Source organism: Crocodylus porosus, unplaced genomic scaffold (assembly GCF_001723895.1).
Source record: "Crocodylus porosus isolate Cpor-Errol unplaced genomic scaffold, CroPor_comp1, whole genome shotgun sequence".
NCBI classification, from domain to species: Eukaryota; Metazoa; Chordata; order Crocodylia; family Crocodylidae; genus Crocodylus; species Crocodylus porosus.
Genome location: NW_017728913.1, coordinates 15,663,463 through 15,682,488, shown reverse-complemented (window position 1 = coordinate 15,682,488; position 19,026 = coordinate 15,663,463). Strand labels below are relative to the sequence as shown.

General features: G+C 40.7%; 1 protein-coding gene across 5 annotated transcripts in view; it reads right to left on the bottom strand.

Moving 5' to 3' along the window:
- RXFP1 (relaxin/insulin like family peptide receptor 1) overlaps positions 1 to 19,026 on the bottom strand; it is a 105,810-nt gene that overhangs the window by 69,779 nt on the left and 17,005 nt on the right. For all 5 annotated transcript variants that reach the window (XR_002101011.1, XM_019534533.1, XM_019534535.1 and 2 more), the window contains exon 2: positions 9,894 to 10,049. Coding sequence is in view for 4 of the 5 variants with exons in the window: in XM_019534533.1 (XP_019390078.1) it covers positions 9,894 to 10,049 (156 nt within the window). In the remaining variant the exon portion in view is untranslated. The remainder of the gene's footprint in view (positions 1 to 9,893; positions 10,050 to 19,026) is intronic.

The following is a 19,026-nucleotide window of genomic DNA, read 5'->3' as shown; positions in this document are numbered from 1 at the left end:
GTAGAGAGAGGGGACCCTAGAGCCACAGGAGTTATGTGACCACCAGGGGCATCATGGCCACCCCTAGAGCACTGGTCATATTACAGATATTATAATAATATTATAATATTACAGATATTACAGACATCGGGAGGCGCTACTCCACTGTCAGGGCGGCTAGGATCTGGAAGCAACTTCCAAGAGAAGTGGTGCTGGCTCCTACCCTGGGAGTCTTTAAGACAAGGCTAGACAATCACCTTGCTGGGGTCATTTGACCCCAGTACTCTTTCCTTCCACGGCATTGGGTCGGACTTGATGATCTGGTCAGGTCCCTTCCGACCCTACCAACTATGAAACTATATAATACAATCTATCAGGTGGGTGCATACTGTTGGTCAGATAGTTGTGTCCAAAGGGTAGGCAACAGTAACTGAATATCAAACTGAGAGGAATATCAAGTAGGGGTTCCCTAAGGTTTGTCTTGGGTTCTGGGATGTTCAAAATCCTTGTTAATAAGTTGGATGATGGACTTTAATGCACACTCAGTAAATGTATAGATTACACCAAGTTGAGTAATATAACACATAATTTAGAGCAGGGATGCCAAATATATTTTTCTATCTAGACTGCCAGGCTACCAGTGAGCTCTAGAAGTTGTGGGGAAGGGCTGGGAGGTATTGCCTTCTGAAGAATTCATGGTCCCTGGGTCCCAATGGATCTGGTCATTAGCAGCCGCCAGGCGTGCAAAGGCTATACAGATACAGCCTTTGCTCACCCTTAACCTGCTGGACCCACCTCCACCACTGCTGACCCCATGGATCTGGCCCAGGAGGAGCCCTAAGGTCCAGATCCCATCCAGACCCTGGAGTAAACACCACACCCGTTCTTTAGAATATTGAGCCAATATGTTTTGCTAAAAAAAAGGTGCAGAGACAAGTGCAAAGACAAAATATGAAACAATCAAACATGCAAATAGAAAATGGGAAATGACTGGTTAGCTTCAATACTGCAGAAAAGGACCTGGGAGCTACAGTGGACAGTAAGCTGAATATTGGTCAATACTGTAGTATTATTGGGAAAAAAGCTAATAATATCCTGATGTATTAACAGAAGAAACAAGTCTCAGGAAACTATTGCTCTGTTCCACCCTGAGAAGTCCTCACCTGGAGCACTTTCCAGCTTTTAAAAAAAGAGGTGGACAAACTGGAAAGAGTCCAGAGACGAGCAACCCAAATAATTAGAGGTCTAGAAAACATGATATATGAGAGTTGGAGGAACTAGGATTATTCTACAGGAGAATATTTGAGAGAAATCCCGCGGGGAGATTTACTGGAAGCACCATTTGTGAGGAGAGGTAATAGCTTTCTTTGGACCAATTGGTGCAGCCAGAACAGAGAGAAGATGAGCTTTCAGGCTTCAAATGCGTTTTTGAGAAAGATGTGACTGGTTTTTTCCAGTCCAAGATAAGTACAAGTTAGAACAACTACTTTCACTTTATCTAATTATGTTAATGAGTATGACTGCTGAAGGGGAAGCTGGCAATTATTACCTGTGAAGTAAAAGTAATTAGCAGTTGAAAAGGTTAGAAATAGCCATAAAACCCATGTTTCTGTAAAATATAACCTAAATCCATGAGCGTTGGCATCTGTTAAAGTTATGTATTTTTGTTTCTAGGTACATTGCTACATTTCTTTCAGGACAAGAGATGCAAGATCATAAACTGGGTAGCTGTGTTGTGAAAGGTGTTCTCCAACTCGTGTGGGTACTTCTGTCTTTTATCAGTTTTTTTCTAGACTCATTCTGGAGCATAGCAGTTGTTTGCTTTAATCAGGAACATTTTGGTTCATTGGATAAGGTTTAATACACTTTGTGATAGTATCCATGGAGTCTGATAGCGTGTTGTGATCATGGTGGCAATGCAGATGCACTGGCAGGTTTTGCATGTATTATTTTGGCATAGTCTGGTTCTATTTTTTGTGTGTTGGTCAGTGGAGTTTCCTTTTACTGTTGAAGGTTGCAAGTTTAAAGGATTATTTAAAAGCCAGAAGGTGGTAAAGTTAGAAGCACTTTTTTCATTATGTGATTCATGGCGAGTCTAGATTATAATCATTTAGTTATTTTTTTTTTTTTTTACAGGTCCAGTGGGATGGTTTATGACAATCAGGAGTATGCAATTGATAAAAAAAAATGGATTATTTTATATTAGAAGTGGGTTTTCAAGTATTCTCTGAGCAGATATAGTTGCATCTGAGGACCTGGTTTGGGATTACAGCTTTCCTGGTTGGGATTGTTACTGGGGGGGTTTGTTGTTGTTGAGGTAAGTGTGGTGACCTTTGGGGTTTTTGTATGTGGTTGGTTATAAAGTGCCATTCTTGATATTGGTCCTAGTAGGAATCTGAAGAAAGAATAGTATTAGCTGAAATTTCAGTAGAAAACAACAAAAGAATCCAGGTGTCCAGTCTAAAGGATCATGTTATCTATATATGGAACTGTATTATAGATACAGCACTAGTTTGGTGGTACATTTTTCCAAAATTTTTTCTTCAAGATAGTTTATGAAGAGGTTGGTACACTGTCAGGGTGGAGTACATCTTTGCACCTACAACTGTACCCATGGTTTGGAGAAAATGCTGACTGTTGAAGATAAAATTGCATGGGTGTGGATTAAGTTTATGAGTTTAGAAGTACACTTAGGATGGAAATCAAGTGTAGAACATGGTCTTGTAGGTATTTCAGGTAGGCTGTACGGCCTTCAGGTGGGGGATGCTGGTGTATAATGATGGCACTCTCAGGAAGGTGGCTGCATGACATGAATTTTGTTGAGCGAAGTCTCTTCATTCTCAGAAACATGCTTTGAGTGACAAGTGCTCTGGGGAAGGTTTCTGTGAACCCTGATAATACTACTGTGAGATTTGATAATAAATTGAAATATTAAGGGGGTTAATCACACTGTAAGTATAATGTGTAGATGGGGCCATAGACAATTCCAATATTACCAGGACTGAGCCTTACAGGTAGAACCCAAAAAGAGAAGCTTTTTTTTCCTAATGAAAATGGTCTCATTGCTAGAAAAGCTGAAGCCATTATATCTGAAATGTAGTTTCAACCAGGCAGAACAGCTTAGGTCATGCCTTGCCAACTTGAGTTTTAATTAAGCTTGTGCACAGCAGGGTGCTGGAATTATTACCACTTTCACACACTTCTGGGTTTGTTAGCAGTTTCATGAGCAGCTCCAAATAAAATACAGAATATAGGTCAAACTGTTCAACACCACCTGTGGCCTCTTTATTAGGAACTGAAAGTTTCAGAAAAATTGCTGGCAGTGGGCAAGATAGTTCTGAACTTATAAAATTTGGTGTTCTTTGTACTGCTGTGCTTTAACGTTTCAAAATCTGAAACTACACATTTTAAGAGTAACATTAGGCTCTTGCAGTATGAGAAGCATTCAGCTAAATTTGATCTGTGGTTTGACTACATTCTTTGCACAGGAATTTTACACTTGGGATGAATTTGGCCCCATAACTACTCAAGTGTCAAGCAATTATTTCCACTTTCTGAAGCTTAATGTTTATCTTACCCTTAAGGCCAAGAATTATAAAAAAGGCACACTAAAAATAAATCACTTGCAAGTACTAGTATGCAGTGAGCACTATATATTTACAGCATATTGCATTTTTTCAGAGTTATTATCTGGAATCTGTTTGTTTATATATTTTTAAAGTTGCTATCTACCCTGTTATAATGGAATGTTCCACCAGAATTAAAATGAATCTTCACACCAGCCAATAAGGATTCCTCCTCATTATGTCCATGGTTCAAGTTCACACTGTAACAAATCCATGACCATCCATGGCCATCTATGACCTCATAGTTGTCACTGTGGTACAAAGGGTAATTTAGAACCGTATATTGTCAATCTTTAAAAAAACCCGTGAGTCAAACCGTACGGCTGTCTTCAAAATTACAAAATGTTAATCTAATAATAAATTAAGAGTTTTTTTCCTCTCCTTTTCTAATCTTCTGGTTTACATACCTTTGGGGACATTTTACCCAGGTTTCTCCAATGTGGTGCAATGTTTTTTCAGATACGAAAAGTAACCTTAAAAATATTCTTGAAAAAAAATATGAGGCTACCCACTGTTGGCCTGGAATGAAAATTTTCCCTCTTGCCTCTATCCTTTGTGGTCTGATAAGCTGCCAGTCTACTCTTTTGCAAACCTCAGCATAATCACCATCTTGTTTTACTCCTTTTCTGCTTAGGGCATTACACAGATTATTTTACTGCTCTCTGAAACGTTAGGGGGAAACAAAATGGCTCTTGCTCTTTTTAAGCTAGAGTAGCTCCACTTGAGTCTATTATGGTGTCCACACTCCACTTGCCTTGCAAAAATAAAGCTTGAACTAAAGTGGTAGAAATTCTAAGAAAAGAATTGACTATACTAATTCAAAGGTCCAGTGGACAAGATATTTTACTGACAGTCGAGGAGCCAGGGTTTTATTACTGGTAATGCCATTGACTTATGGTGTTCCCTGACAAGTCATTTCACTTCTCTGACTCATTTTCCAATTGGTTAAAATGTATGGGGACTTGTATACATGCTGGGGGTTTAATCCCCAAGATTTTATTTTATGCCCCCTAAATTGAAATGGTGGGTTTTTAATTGAAACCAGTGGTGATGCGTAGCAGGTGCACGGGGCTGCACATGCACCCCCTGAGAGCGCTGTGCACCCCCTGACAGCCAGCACTCCTGGGCAAGGGGGACACCGAGTGCTGGTGCCCCCCTGAGAGTGCCAGCCGGAGAGTGGGGGTGCTAGTCCCCCTCTGGCTGATTGCGCTCACCTGGAACTGCCAGCGGAACGCTGCTGTCACTTGCGGGTCAGCAGGATCGGCTGCAGAAGGAACCCCCTGGTCAATGAGATCGGCTGCAGGGGACTCCCCTTCCTGGTTGCTGATGTCTGCTGGGGGACAAATGCCCCCCTTGACTCAGGAGGCACCAGTTGCCCATGATTGAAACCCACCATTTAATTTTTTCTATCACATTACAGAGATGGGCCTGATCCTTTTCTGATCCTTTTTTTTTTTGGGTGGGGGGGGAGAGCTGGAGTCTACCTGTGGCTGAGGGACAAGCTATAAGCAGGCCAAGCAGCTATGGAGCACCCTGGTCCTTCCCTTTGCAGCAGCTCATCCCCTGGGGCCACCTGTGTTGGCTGCTAGTGGGCCAAGTGCTGCCCCAGCTCAGAGGCAGCACCCAGCCTGATCCAACTGTTCCCTGAGCAGGCTCAGGGAGCAGCATCTGGCAAGCTTCCAGTGGGCAGGCTCAGGGAACAGTTGGATTGATTCAGGTACTGCCTCCAAGCTGGGGCAGCACCTGGCCTGCTAGCAGCCTGCTCAGGCAGCCCTGGGGAGTGCTACCACTGCAGAGGGAAGAACTGGGGCTCCTCACAGTTCAGGGGCTGCTCAGCCCACTGACAGTTCACCCCCCGGCTGTGGGCAAGGCAGGCAGTCTCCACCAAAAAGGATTGGGCCCCTCAAAGCTTCTGCCTTCAGTGCAAGTGTGCGCAGAGAGAGAAATGAACTGATGAACTAGAGAACTGTCTGCACTATTAAAATATGACAAGGCTGCCTATAAAGGACTGGCAATATTCAATGAGGTAGACACCCTGGGCATTTATACATGTGATTTGGGACAACTCCAAGAGCCACTCTAATTAAAATGTCCTGAACATCATATGTATCAGCATCCCTGTGCTGAAAAATGGCAGCAGGAGTGTTTTAATTAAAGCTCATCAAATGATCTCTAGTTATAGTGCCCCGCCACCATTTTTCAGCACCGGGACACCGATACACATGATGTTGGAGTCTGCTGGTAACTAGCATGCTCCAGCAGACTTGATTAATTTGGAGCATGGTAATTAGCTGATGTCAGAGCAGCCTCGATTCATGTGTATAGACACTCCCTGTTCCCCAACTCAGACAGAATTAAGGATCATTTCACTGTCAGACAATGTAGGTGAAAGATCAGATAGTGGTATATAGCTGCTCCACAGCCTTGTGAGCAGCCTCCAGCAGCAGCTTTCAGAAGCAGTGCATCTTTAAAGAGGTTATAATATGTATTTCTCTCAGAGCCAGCCATCCATGTGAGATGCCATAGGCCTACATTCTCATCTCCTTTCAGAGTCGTGTCAAGATAATTTAAACTGCTCTGTGGAACTCATGAGCTAACTTAGTCTTGGGACCACTACTGTCTTTGGCTCCTGTGCTGTGGATGCCAAAAATCCTCTCTCAGCCTTGAATATCAGCAGATGATTTGTTCCTGCATCTGTCATTACATAAATCAATTTATCCAGTAATCATGTAAATACCACTCAAATACTGGGTAATAGAGTCTGAAATCATTCAGTCACTCATGATCCTATAGAATGTGTTGTTTTTAGATCGTATAAGGAACAGATTTACACAATTGGAGTAATATGTTTCCTGTTGCCTCTTTGAAGAACTTTGTAAGTGACTATACCCCCCTGGACTAAAGAACATCTTCTAGAAGACAATCTTGACTGGCAATATCGAGAGAAAGCAGAGAATACACCACTCCCATACATGTTATAAATCCTTGATAAGAGATGAGGCCAAGAATATCTTTACAATGAAAAAAAAAAGAGAGTTGGGGTTTTTTTGGCTGAATTCTCTAAGTCCTTACGCTAAACAGTGTGTTACTGTGCCTATATACACACACACACCTTAAATGACCTTTTTCTTAGACAAATAATAGTGTAGAATAGTGTACAGGGTGTACATACACTTATTCACTTGGGTTGGGGAAGGGAAAATGGTGGACACTGATATGGGGAAGAAGGGAAGATTAGGAATACACAGACTCTAAGAGAGAGAGTGAGAGAGGCAGACAGTTGGGGGGCTCTTATGATAGCTAGAGCATATCGTGGGGGTATGCCATAAGCACAGCTTACCATAGCTATTTAGTATGTGACCTTTTAATTCTTATTTGTATGATTCAAATACATTTATTCATGTTAATATTCTTCAGGCTGATGTTAATGGGACAAAAAGTCCCCTCTCAAATGACTCCAACCCATGCCGAAATCTTTCAGTACAGAAGTAAGCCCTACTGGTAAATATTGATGGGTGAATCTTAAAGGGATTCAGTGGTTCTTTTTGGTTAATGCGTATTTAAAGATTACCAGAAGCACCTGCAATTCCTGGGTATATAAAACTGGACTAACGTTGTGTTTTTCAGTGCTTTCCAAAAACAGTAACAAAAGAGTTGGTTAGAATTTTTCTTTTTTAAATTAAAATGTTGTTGTAAGAAAAACTATTTCGATGAAATGGAAATTTTCTATTTTGATGGGTGAAGTGAAAAAGTGTATTTTACACTTAGATAAATGTCATAAATTCTTAATTTAAATGTAGAACTTTGGTTTTTTACTTGATATTTATTTTTTCATTTTTATTATGCCAATTTGACTTTGACACAAACAGGCAACTTGATTTAGGGAAGAAATCAGATGTCTCAATCACCACTAATTAATAGCTGCCCTAGGTAATTATAAAACTAAGGGGATATTAATACTAATACATCATACTGTAATACATTAGTTGTAGGAGCAGTGCATAGTTTATGGATAAAATGAAAAACCATTACTAACATGAAAGAAAATAAAATAATAAAAATATGAAAATTAAAAACTAGAAAATGAAGCAAAATTTTAAACACAAATGAAATAATTTCCAAGGATTCCAGTTTGGGGAAATTCCAAGTCAAATGAATCAATGTATCAAGTCAAATGTATCAAGTCAAATGAAAACAAATTTAAAAATATTGAAATGTCCATGAAATGGAGTTCTAAAATATAACAGCTCTATAGTGAGTGTGACTCAAATCATCTTACTGTCACAGCTTCCTCTTTGGAATAGCTTTTTTATCCAGAAACTGTATAACTTCATGCTTGTCTACACAGGGAAAAAAACAGTCCTCTTTTTCCATCTTACACATGAAAATAACTAAAATATGCGATTAATGAATGTGTGATTAAAAGGAAGCTGCTATACTGATTAAGATGATATTCAACTGCCCATATTAGCAAGTTAAGCACATAAAGCTCTAAGCACACTTCAGTAAATTATAGAAGAGAGACTTTGTGAAGATTTCTGCTATTTTTATCAAGTAGATTTTGTTCAGAAAAAGTTAAGAGTTGTTCTAGCCAAAGATTCTATTCATGAAACTATGTTCTTTTTAATTCTCTTACCTGTTATATTGTTTCATACTTTTATTAATGAGTCTACTGTATTGTTGTCTGTATTGTTTTAAATACATTCAAATTGTGTGGAATGTTTACAGGAATTATGCTACCAGTTTCTGTGGGCTTTTTTCATTTCGTCTTGTTCTGCTTATTAGCAAAGTCTGGTTATTGCATAGTTTCCTTTGGAAAAAAGGCTATGTAAATAACTTGAATTTACTGTTGCTTTGTTGCAAGGGCCATGCAATGATTTATCAAAAGGCAGTGCATGGCAGCTGGTTGCAAAACTTCCAGCATACTACTCATGGTCAGAATTTCCAGATTCCTTGAAATCTAAGCATTTCAATAAACTTTCAGTAGAATCCTGACTGACTGCTTTCCAGCTTACCTGCTATGCTCCACTAGGAGGTTGTGAGCTAGCATTTCCAAGATTTCCAGTGTCCTGGCTCCTTTAGCCCACCAAGAAGAATATCAGGAAAATCCAAGGTCTGCCTACCATTTCTCCAGGCTGGTTGCAAAGGAATCTGGGGATCTTGGAAGCTGAGGCAGCTAAATGCTGACACTGTAGTAGCAAAATTGAACAGACCCTCTTAACTGAGTCAACAAGAAGCTGGTTAGTTTCAGTGCTGCTACTCAGTGGGCATGTCTACATGAGATGCTTTATTGTGCAGCAGACTAATTTGCTGTGCAGTAAAGAATCACAATCTACACATGTGCAGCAATTAAGGCACAGTAGAGTATTTTTCTGCACTGCTGGATAGTCCTGTAAGATACAAGTGATATCCAGCAGTACAGTAAATTACTGCATTTAAACACATGTATAGATGGTGATGTTTGGATTAGTTTACTCCAGCCCAAATTTAGCTGGAGTATATTCAATTGCACATGTAGACATGCACAATGGTGAACAGGGTGACACATACAATTTAGTTTGTAGCTGCCACTGCTTTAGGATTCCCAGGTGTGCTGCAGTTCAGAGTGGGCACTCAGAGATCCTGGACAGCATAGTTCATATTGGAAACATGATATCTTGGTGTTTCCATATTAAATACTGGAGGATATTAGTTTCATTAACATTTTCATATTCAGGACAAAAATTTAGGATGAAACCTATTTATGACAATTTGGAAATTTACATGAAGCTAAGATTCTGGTTCCCAGACAGAACTAATATTTCAATGTTTAAATGTAAATAAGCTCTGGCAGTGACCATGTCCAATCTTTTTGTAAGACTAGGTATGTTACATGATGTATAATTATATGTTCATACTAAGCTTTACATATATAGTCTTTACTACATTTTTCTACAGAAAAGCTCATAGTGTAAAGCTAAACCGAATTTAAGATATTTATTATAAATCTTGTCAAGCTATTCTAGGTATTTCTTTATTACCTTTAATTTTTATATAATAAAATCAAGCCATAAGAAAAAAACTACATAAAATGTCAACTTGTACAAAGAAAGTTTGTATCTACTTCCTAGCAAAGGAGTGATGATTTGGCTTTATTTGTTCCAAGCAAATATCTATCATTATCCACAGTGTATTTAATTTTTTTATAGCTCCATTATTTGTGACTACTTACTTAGCCTCAACAAGATATGGATGACTATCAGGGATGCACATCCTAAACATTGATTAAAAAGGCTCTTATCTACCTACCACAGTTATCTTCATCAGCCTGATTCCCACAATCATCCACACCATTACAGTGAAGAAGCTGAGGCAAACATCGTGTGATGTTGCCACATGGGAAATATCCAAGGGGGCATGTGACCTCATGTCCAGAATCATGATCTTCCAAAGTGCCACGAACAACTAATAAAAACAAAAAAAAAATACATTTCTTTAAAAAGAGGCTTTGAACATTTCAGAATAGTTAAGTAATGCTGATAGCTGAATTGTTAGGTTGCATTTGAATGTGAATATCCATGTTACTACATATACCTTTTTTTGCTTTGTGCTTAAACATCACCCTGACAATGTAGGAGGAACCATTACTTTAGCTTAACTCCATTATGATAATGAATGTGATTGCTTAAAACAGTAAGTGGATAGTAAACCTGTAAAGCAAAGGAAAGTATTTAGAAGTAGTTACAGATAGAGAGGAAAAGCAGAATTTCTTTAGCTAAACCTAATTATATTGATGAATTAGGCCATTTAAAAAGGAAAAGGATCATTATTACCTGTGGAACAGAGGTAACAGAAAGAAGTTAACAGAGGGAGCAGTTCAGTTATAATGAGCCATAAAACCATTGCCTGTATTAAGTCCTAGGTTTTAGATGTCCAGTAAAGTTATGAATTTTGGACCAGGTCCATCTCCCCATTCTATTAACATAATGCAGCTAAATAAAAATAATTGTTCTAACTGGTATTTAACTTAGGCTGTACATGCTGTTTTTAAAGATCTGAAGAATATCATCTTGGCCAGGTACAGACACTCAAAAAGCCCAAAGCTGAATTGATTCAATCTTCACAGGTTAGTCTAAGCTGTGTAGATCGAACTAATAAGGAAATGAACAGATATTCATTTTTGATTATGGAAATACAGCCACATGCCTGCAGTGGCTCAAGCCAGAAGCCAGGGGGCACTACAGCATCCTTCCATGCTTGGCTGGAACAGACAGTTTGGGCCAGAGGTAGCCCACCTACCCTGCAAGGCAGGGGAGGGAGGAGGGCTGTTTTGGGGGAGGTGCAAAGCATTCTGGGATGCTCGAGGACTGCAAGTTAACTTGAATCTGGAGGGGAGCTGGCACAGAAGTTCAATAAACTGATTTAACCTAAATTGGTTAGGTCTGATACTACATCTGTCCAGGTTTATCTTAGACTAGTTTTGGCCATTCTGAAAGCAGTGTATATGCACTGAACTTTTGCTGTGTTAAAGATCTGAACTGGTTTCTGATCACTTATACCAGCTTGTGCAACTTCTTTCCCTAGCCTTTGTGCCCAAAATTTTGACTCTCTAGCTATGTAGTTGGTTCAATAAAATACATTATTAACAATCTCATTTCTTGCATATTCTCTGGACAGCAACACTACTGAAACTTAGGAGGAACCTTCTGCACATCACAAGGTAATTAAAAATCACTGCTATTAGGGGTGTACTAATAGAAGTTTTGGGGGCCGATACTGACAGCCGATATTTAAGGAGGCAAATTGGCCAATACTGATCTGATATCTGATACAGCTGCCTCCAGGCGGTAAGTCTGTTGTGATGGAAAGGGAAGGGGGAGAGAAGAGGTGTGGGGTGCAGATCAATGCCTCCCTCAATGAGGTAGGAAGGGAGGGGGCAAGCACTGCATGGGGACAGGATGGAGGAACAGCTTGCAGGGGGAGGTACTGCTTGTACCCCATGAGGCATAGGGACTGTGCACCCCCCGGACCTGTGCAGGGCTGGCTGGAGCTGGCTCTGCACAGGGTGGGCTCAGAGTGGGCACTGGCAGTGCTAGGGGAGGCTGCAGCCCCCCCAAATTCTGCCACAGCTCCACTCCCAGCACCGCCACTGCTGCCAGCTGCCTGGCACAGCCTTGGCTCTTCCCAGTGCATGGGTGAAGGCAGAATATGGAGCTGGGCTGTGCCTGGCAGTGTGGGGCTGGGAGCGGAGCTGCGGTGAAATCTGGGGTGGCTGCAGTCCCTCTCAACACTGCTGGTGCCCACTTCAAGCCTAGCCCCCACCAAAAAGAGCTGTGCAGTGCTGGCTCCAGCTTGCCACCCCCCAACCCCGTGCACATCCAGGGGCATACTCTCCCATGCCCTCCCAGGGTGCAAGCAGGGACAGGAGCCACCCCGCCCCCACGAGCCTCACCTCCATCCTGGGCCCCTGCTCCTCACCATGAGGGTGTCGATCTGCCCCCCTTCCCTTCCCTCATCCCTTCTGACTTACCAGCTGGAGGAAGCTCTCCACGCTGCTGGATCTGTGCTGTGTTGCATTGCAGCTGCGTGCAGCACAGGCATTAGTTGGCCAAATTATTAGCTCCATCGGGCCAATAGCCAATACAGCAAATTTTCTCTATATTGGACCAATGTATGTAGGTGGGGTAATTTTTTGTCCTTAAATCCTAGAAATATGCTTCAAACACTAGAATGAGCAAGAGAGAAAATGTTTTGGAGCCACTATCTAAAAGGATGGTCTCTTTTGTTGAAAATATTTAGGGATCTATCTAAATTGCTGTTTGGCAGATTTAACAGAACTTTTGAAAAAAGTGTGTTGTCTGCAATTGCCACAGTTGCTGGGAAGTCTGGAATAGGCCACAATTTCCTGTGAAATCAATCAAAAAAAGCAAGGCAGTAGTGAGATAGACTGAGTGAAGGTGCCCTCTGCCAATCAGCATTGAGGGGTATGGCTGCCAGGGCCCCTCTGCCACGAAATTGGCACGGAGAGCAGCCTGTGAAAAATGCACTGTCTCACTGTGACTTAGGTAGGTCCCTAAAAATAATGTTGGTGAAGTGGTATCAATTGGATATAAAAGCTGCCTGCAACAGCTAAGTACTGGGTAAGAAAGTTGAAGGGCAGCATTTGCCTGGTAGATATTGGGGTCTCCAATCCCAACTCTACATCTTGGCTGTTACTCTGTCATCTTGCAGCTTCAAAGAACAATTGCCATGTTGGCTTCTGGTGCCGCGAGTATTGAGTAATTGCCACAGATACATCCAGCTATTTCCATGTGCCTAAACTCAGTAAAGCAGCTGGCAAACCAGCTCAAGTGGAGGACTATTGGAAGACTGCCACTTACAACTGAATCCTGGAGAAAAGCAAGGAGAATTTTACATTTTCATTTATCAGAAGAGGGCAAGCTGTGCTTCTGTATATTTCTCTTTATTTTGACCTCCAGGAAAGAGGACAGATTTAAAGAGGCAAAAGGATTATAATTAGTAGTGGTAGGATAACATGAAGAAAAATAAAAATCAACTGAGCTTCATGAAAATATCCGTAAGAATAAGATGAATACAATTGTTAAAAATTGAGATGCAAGACTTTTTTTGTGATTTTTAAAATTGTACCAACCGCGTAGTTGGGAGAGCTGTCGGACAAAATTTTGGGGATTGGGTGCTCTTCCTCAGGTCTGCAGGAGAAACAGAAATGGTTTGACCTAAATGTCAAAGAAAAGATTCCACTGCAAATGCAAGCACTTTAATGTTAAAAATAGTTTTCAGAGGAAGTGATGTAACCTGTAAGGAATATATGGTTGCACGAGTTTTAACTGAGGGCACAATTTGAGCTATATTAAATTAGTGCCACAGTTAAGGTTAGTTGTACCTGTGATCTCTACTTTCCATAGGCACTTTTTCAAAGTGTCAGGATTCCAGATGCACTTTTCCCAAGGTGAAACTCCAGGGGTTACGGTTCTACAGGATCCCCAATTCCCATTGTCACAGTTAAAAGTGAGAAGTTCCTTCATAATCCCCAAGAGTATTGATTAGATGAAAGATTATCACCTTCCTTTCTGTGGAATCCTGCATTTCTGCCACTTGGATTGAGTCCTGGTGTGGACTTCCCTTTTACATTTCCAACCATAAGTTAAATGACACAAGGTCAAATTGCATTTGGGGCTTGAAATAGCTTCTGGTGACTCGAGTTAAATAATTTTAAAAAGCTCTTTCCAAAAAGAACATACCCAAAAAGTTCACAGGAAATAGCAATAAAAGGTTAACAACTAAAAACTTTGGCCCTGAGTCTTATCTAAAGCTTATAAACATCTCTCCCAGTTTTCTGCAAATGGGACTAGTGAGACCCATCCTACAAAACCTCCATATTTAATTTTAAATGTATACTTTCAAAACAAAAATCACCACATTCTCATTACAGTTAGCATTTCCTCAGCAGATATTGCTCATTTGTTGTCATAAAGAATGGCCGTTTAATCTTATTACACTAGGATCTTAGAGTATTTGAAATGCTGTGCATCAACTCTACCAGCTCCAAGAGCGTACTCCTTTCTCAGCATACTGCAGCCTTCAAAACATTGACCATTTAGCCAGACTACTTGCATAACATAACAAATAAATCTTTGATCCATCTTTTCCTGTATAGCATGATTTATTCCTTTTTGCAGTTGCATTTGTTTTTAAATTTTACTCCGGGTTTATGAATAAACATTTTGAAAAGGAATTTCAGTACTTAGGACTATAAAAGTGTTTCTGAAAAATTTGATCCAAATCCTTTGTCTTATGGTTGGTATAAAGTCAATTGTCCACACATTTAAAGGGAAGCAGGAGCTGATATTCCAGATTAGGCAAAGTTTTCCAGCACCCTGAGTTGAAAGCAGGTTGGAGGTGGGGCATGATCAAGAAAATAGCAGGGGTACTAGGACCCAGCCACCATTGTCACTTGTCTCCATGGCCACATGGAAAGAGTACGTAGAGCTAGATGTCTCTGAAGCCACATATCCATGGGCCATATCTGGCCTGCAGGCTGTAGGTTGCCAATCCCTGCTTCAGAGCATACAACAGGTGTTGTACTATAACATGTCTGCAGGCAATACAAGATCACTAAATCACCCTAACTGTAACCTGAATAAAGCACAATTAAAATTGGAGCATTGCTACAGGCTCATGTGTTCTTAACAACTGTACTGTATCAGGTTTTATAGCCATCCTTGGAATTCCATACAATCATTACATTTGTCTATACCTTTAGAATGAAGGCAGCATTCATAGCTTTGAACTTTGAAACTGGCAATTTTCTCCTGCCAGAACTAAACAGATCTGAAAGTCCAATATTTTTTTCCTTCAATATGCATAGAATTCACATTGCTATCAGAGTAGCCCTGGGAAAAATCTAGAAACAAAATATTGGTGCTGACATTTATTATATGGATCTGAAGGAATAATTCTTCCCTCATATGGGGCTGTCAAACTTATTACCCAACATTTAAAATGCAGTTTGCTTTGGGTTCCTATTTCCTTGATCTGTACAGATAGTCTTACATTTGGTTTGTGGCTGTCCCCATTAGTGTTTTATTCATAGCGTAAGTTCACTGTTAACTGGTTGTTCACCAATTCCCTCTACTGCTTTAGGTTGAGATTCAAGATGTCTGGTCCACTTTAACAGCAACTATTAGGGGGGGAAATCCCTGTTTGCCCTCATCTTAGGGGTGTGTGTGTGTCTGTGTAATTTAGCAACCAGACAAAAATTCAAGTACTTCTAGTGCCCAAGGGGTCAGTCAGGGAAAAGGTATTAATGCAATGAGGGGGTCAGATTTTCACTCAATTGGCCATTTTTGGAGCTGTTTGCAGCTGTGCACTTGTGTTCGGTCACAGCTATAAACTGCTTTCTGTGGCTAGACTGGGTGAAAATGGTCACTTGTCTGCACCCCAAGGCTAAATACAGGCAGTCAAAAAGCCTGAAGCCGAGTCAATTCAATCAGGACAAACTAGTCTAAGCTGTGTAGATTGAACCGATAAGGAAGTGAAAAGACAATCACTTTTGATTCTGGAAATCTAGCCATATGCCTGCAGTGGCTCAGGGGGCACTAAAGCATGCCTCTGCTTAGCTGGAGCAGACAGCTTGGGCCAAGGCTAGCCAGCCCACCCTGCAAGGAAGGGCTTTCAGGGGAGGTGCAAAGCATTCTGGGATGCAAGGGGAATGTGAATTAGTGTGAATGGTGCTTCCCAGCCTGACCCTCAATGTGCAGTGGAGGGGCTGGTTGGGGCATGAGGGTGTTTCCATGCAGGGCTAGCCAGCAGGCAGCCCTCTGCACTGAAGCACCCTTGTGCCCCAGCCAGCTGGGTCAGCGTCTATACAAGTGCTGCTATGCACAAAAACTTCAGAGAGATAGTACTTATATTTACTAGTACCAACTTGCTGCCGAGTTTAAAGTTTCCTATGGCCCAATATAGCTGTACATGTAGACGCCAAGACGTTTCCTGCAGGGCTAATTAGACAGCTACATAGTAAAATGTCTTGTGTAGATGTGCCCAGTAAGTTTAAATACCTATAGCCCCTAATGTTTTGCCCAGCAGAGCAGCTTGGTGTCCATCCACAAGCAAGTATGCAGTCAAGGGTGTACAACCTGTAAATTTTATTTAAAAAGTTATGAAATAACGGAAGTACACAGGCTCCTTAAACAAACAGGAAATTCAGTTAAACTTAGGATACAAACATTATAAGAAAATGTAGAGTTGGTGTGCCAAAACAACCTAACTCTGCCCTGTAAATGACATTGGGAAGGGAAAAATATATGCCTTTAAAAATCATTTTCTCTCTTTTCTGGGACTGCAAGCACTAAAATATATCTTAACCAGAATCAGTATTACAGGTTGTTTCTCATTTAGAGTTCACCCAGGATAAAGCAGTTAAGGAGCCAGAAATGTGTATTTCCATATCTTAGCCTAAATTTCTTTTAAAGTTAAACTATAAATTCCCTAGAATTATATAAAGGCATGATTTTGGAATAATTACAATATTAATACAATGTATTGGCCCTACTTATCTCTATTCTCAGACTTATTTCAGTTTTTATCTGGGACTGATTAGATATATTTTAAATATGTTATAGTTCACTTAGAGATATATAACCAGCATTACTATTGCACTGCCTACATTTAATTTTTCATGTGTGTATGAAGCCATTAAGTTAACTGTTTTTGATTACTACATTATATCTAGTGTGGGATGGTTCCATACTGATGTTTCAAAGAAAAAGGAGAAAACGTATTTAATATAGTTTTATGTTAATTAAATTAGGGTTTTTAATGCTTTCACATACATATACATATATGTGTGAGTCTTCCAAGCTACCTTGATTTGTTTTACTGGTTGTTTCTCATTCACAGATTATCCAAGATAGAGCAGATGATCTTTGCTCGTTACTCCTATGCCAAAACTAGAAACATTACATCCTACAACAACCACAACAAAGCATCATCAGCAATCTAATTCAAGTAACATCCTGAAGTTCAGATATGTAAAATATGAATGAAGCCATTCTGAACTCAATAACATGTGAAATTGGGCTTGGTTTGCATATGCTACTTATAATCAACAGAGATGGCCAAGTTTTCTGAGGTGGCTTCAAATATTTCCCACAAGCGTTGTGAATGCAACTGGATGTAGTCCTAAAGCCTCAATGCAAGGAACAGAATTAAGTAGACAGAAGGAAGAATGGAAAATATGCTAAAGACACTACAGAATGAGATTCATGGGTATCTAGATGCACAAGTAGAAATGAAAAAAAAAGGTCAAGCAAGAAAAGTTACTTAGGGCCCTAGCTCAAGGACAAGAAGTTTGAATTTGATGAGGAAAGTAAATGCAGAATCAGTCTAAAACTTAGGTTTTTACGTAGCACTTTTCTCTCACATATTTCCAAGTAAAGAATAGAGAGCAATAAGATTATATAAATGCTATTCAGATTAGCCATCATGTTGCTCCATGTTTCATGCAATTCAGTGATGAACCTGCACAGGGAATTTTTTAAAATATACAATATCCATAGTAAATGAGAGCTTTCCTTGCTACCTTTCCCTGCAAAAACCAGATTATGGCACAAAATTTACCACAAGGACAAAGGACAGAAGAAAGACAGTTTGTGCTTTCCTTATCCAGAGGTAGCTGGGAATCATCACCTACTGGAGGGATAGCATAGCCCTTAGCCTTGCTGTAGTGGGTAGAGCCACTAGAGTATAAAAACACCTTTGCAGCACCTTCCTAAGGTCCCCATTTTCAGAACTCCTATGTAAAGAAAATTAAAAGAATTCTGATCAGGCCATAAGGAGGATGAACCTGAGAACTTAGGAAGTATATGTTACAGGAGTTAACTAAAAAACTCCTTTACTTTTGCTAGTTTTGGCCATTCAGCAAGAAATGACTAGGACTATTTTCATATTGCAACCTCACGTTCCAAGTCTTGGGGTACATACAGACATTTGGGGAGGTTAGATGACATTAAAAGTGATCTTAGTTCACTCAGGTGTGGATCTTACTATTAGAGCCCTAGTTAGGTCCATCTAAGTATGAACTGTACAGAAGTTCCAGGAGGGTTAGACTGATTTAAAAATGGCTGACCCGATCCAAGTTAACACTGTTTCCAAGGTAGTCTAACTTAGTGTGCAGACAGAAGTGCAGCTCCCAGCTGTAACTCAGAATGATTTCTGAGTTATGTTATCCCAGACCAAACAGAAGTTCACTGTTGGTGCCAGGGAGGAGGGGAATCTAGCTGTGGGCTGGGAGCCTGTAGCCAGGTTCCCATAGCAATGGCCACAGCTCTGTCAGTGCATGCTGTTTTCAGAATGGGTGGGTGAAAAGACAGGACAGGGAGCTTGTTCTTGGGGCTCCCCAGCCAATGCTGAAGGGGCGGGGGGTGGTATATTGGAGCCTCCCCCACCCCACCCTTCAACACTGGCTGGGGAGGCCCAAGAATAAGCTCCTGCCCCCAAACCAAAGTCTCTCAAATCCCTTTCCCCCTTCCCACTCTGAAAACAACAGGCTGGCAGGCAGCATAGACACAAGTTACAGAAGATGTTATATTTTGAAATGTCTTCATCAGATACCCCATGCAATAAGGGGTCAGATTTTCACCCAATCAGCCATTTTTGAAGCTGTTTGCAGCTTGTGATTAGTCACAGCTATAAACTGCTTTCTCTGGCCAGAGCAGGTGAAAACTGTCACTCCTGTTTGCACCTTTAGATTGGGCTGGCCATTTTTAGACCGATCTAACTTTCCCGAAGTTCTGTCCCGTTCCCACAACAGGACCAGGGCTGGGAAAATCCAGTTATTGGCCCCAGCCCTGGGGCTGCATTTTTCCTACACACCCCCTTGGCACTAGGCTATTTTTAGCCCGCCCCCCTCAGCACTTTC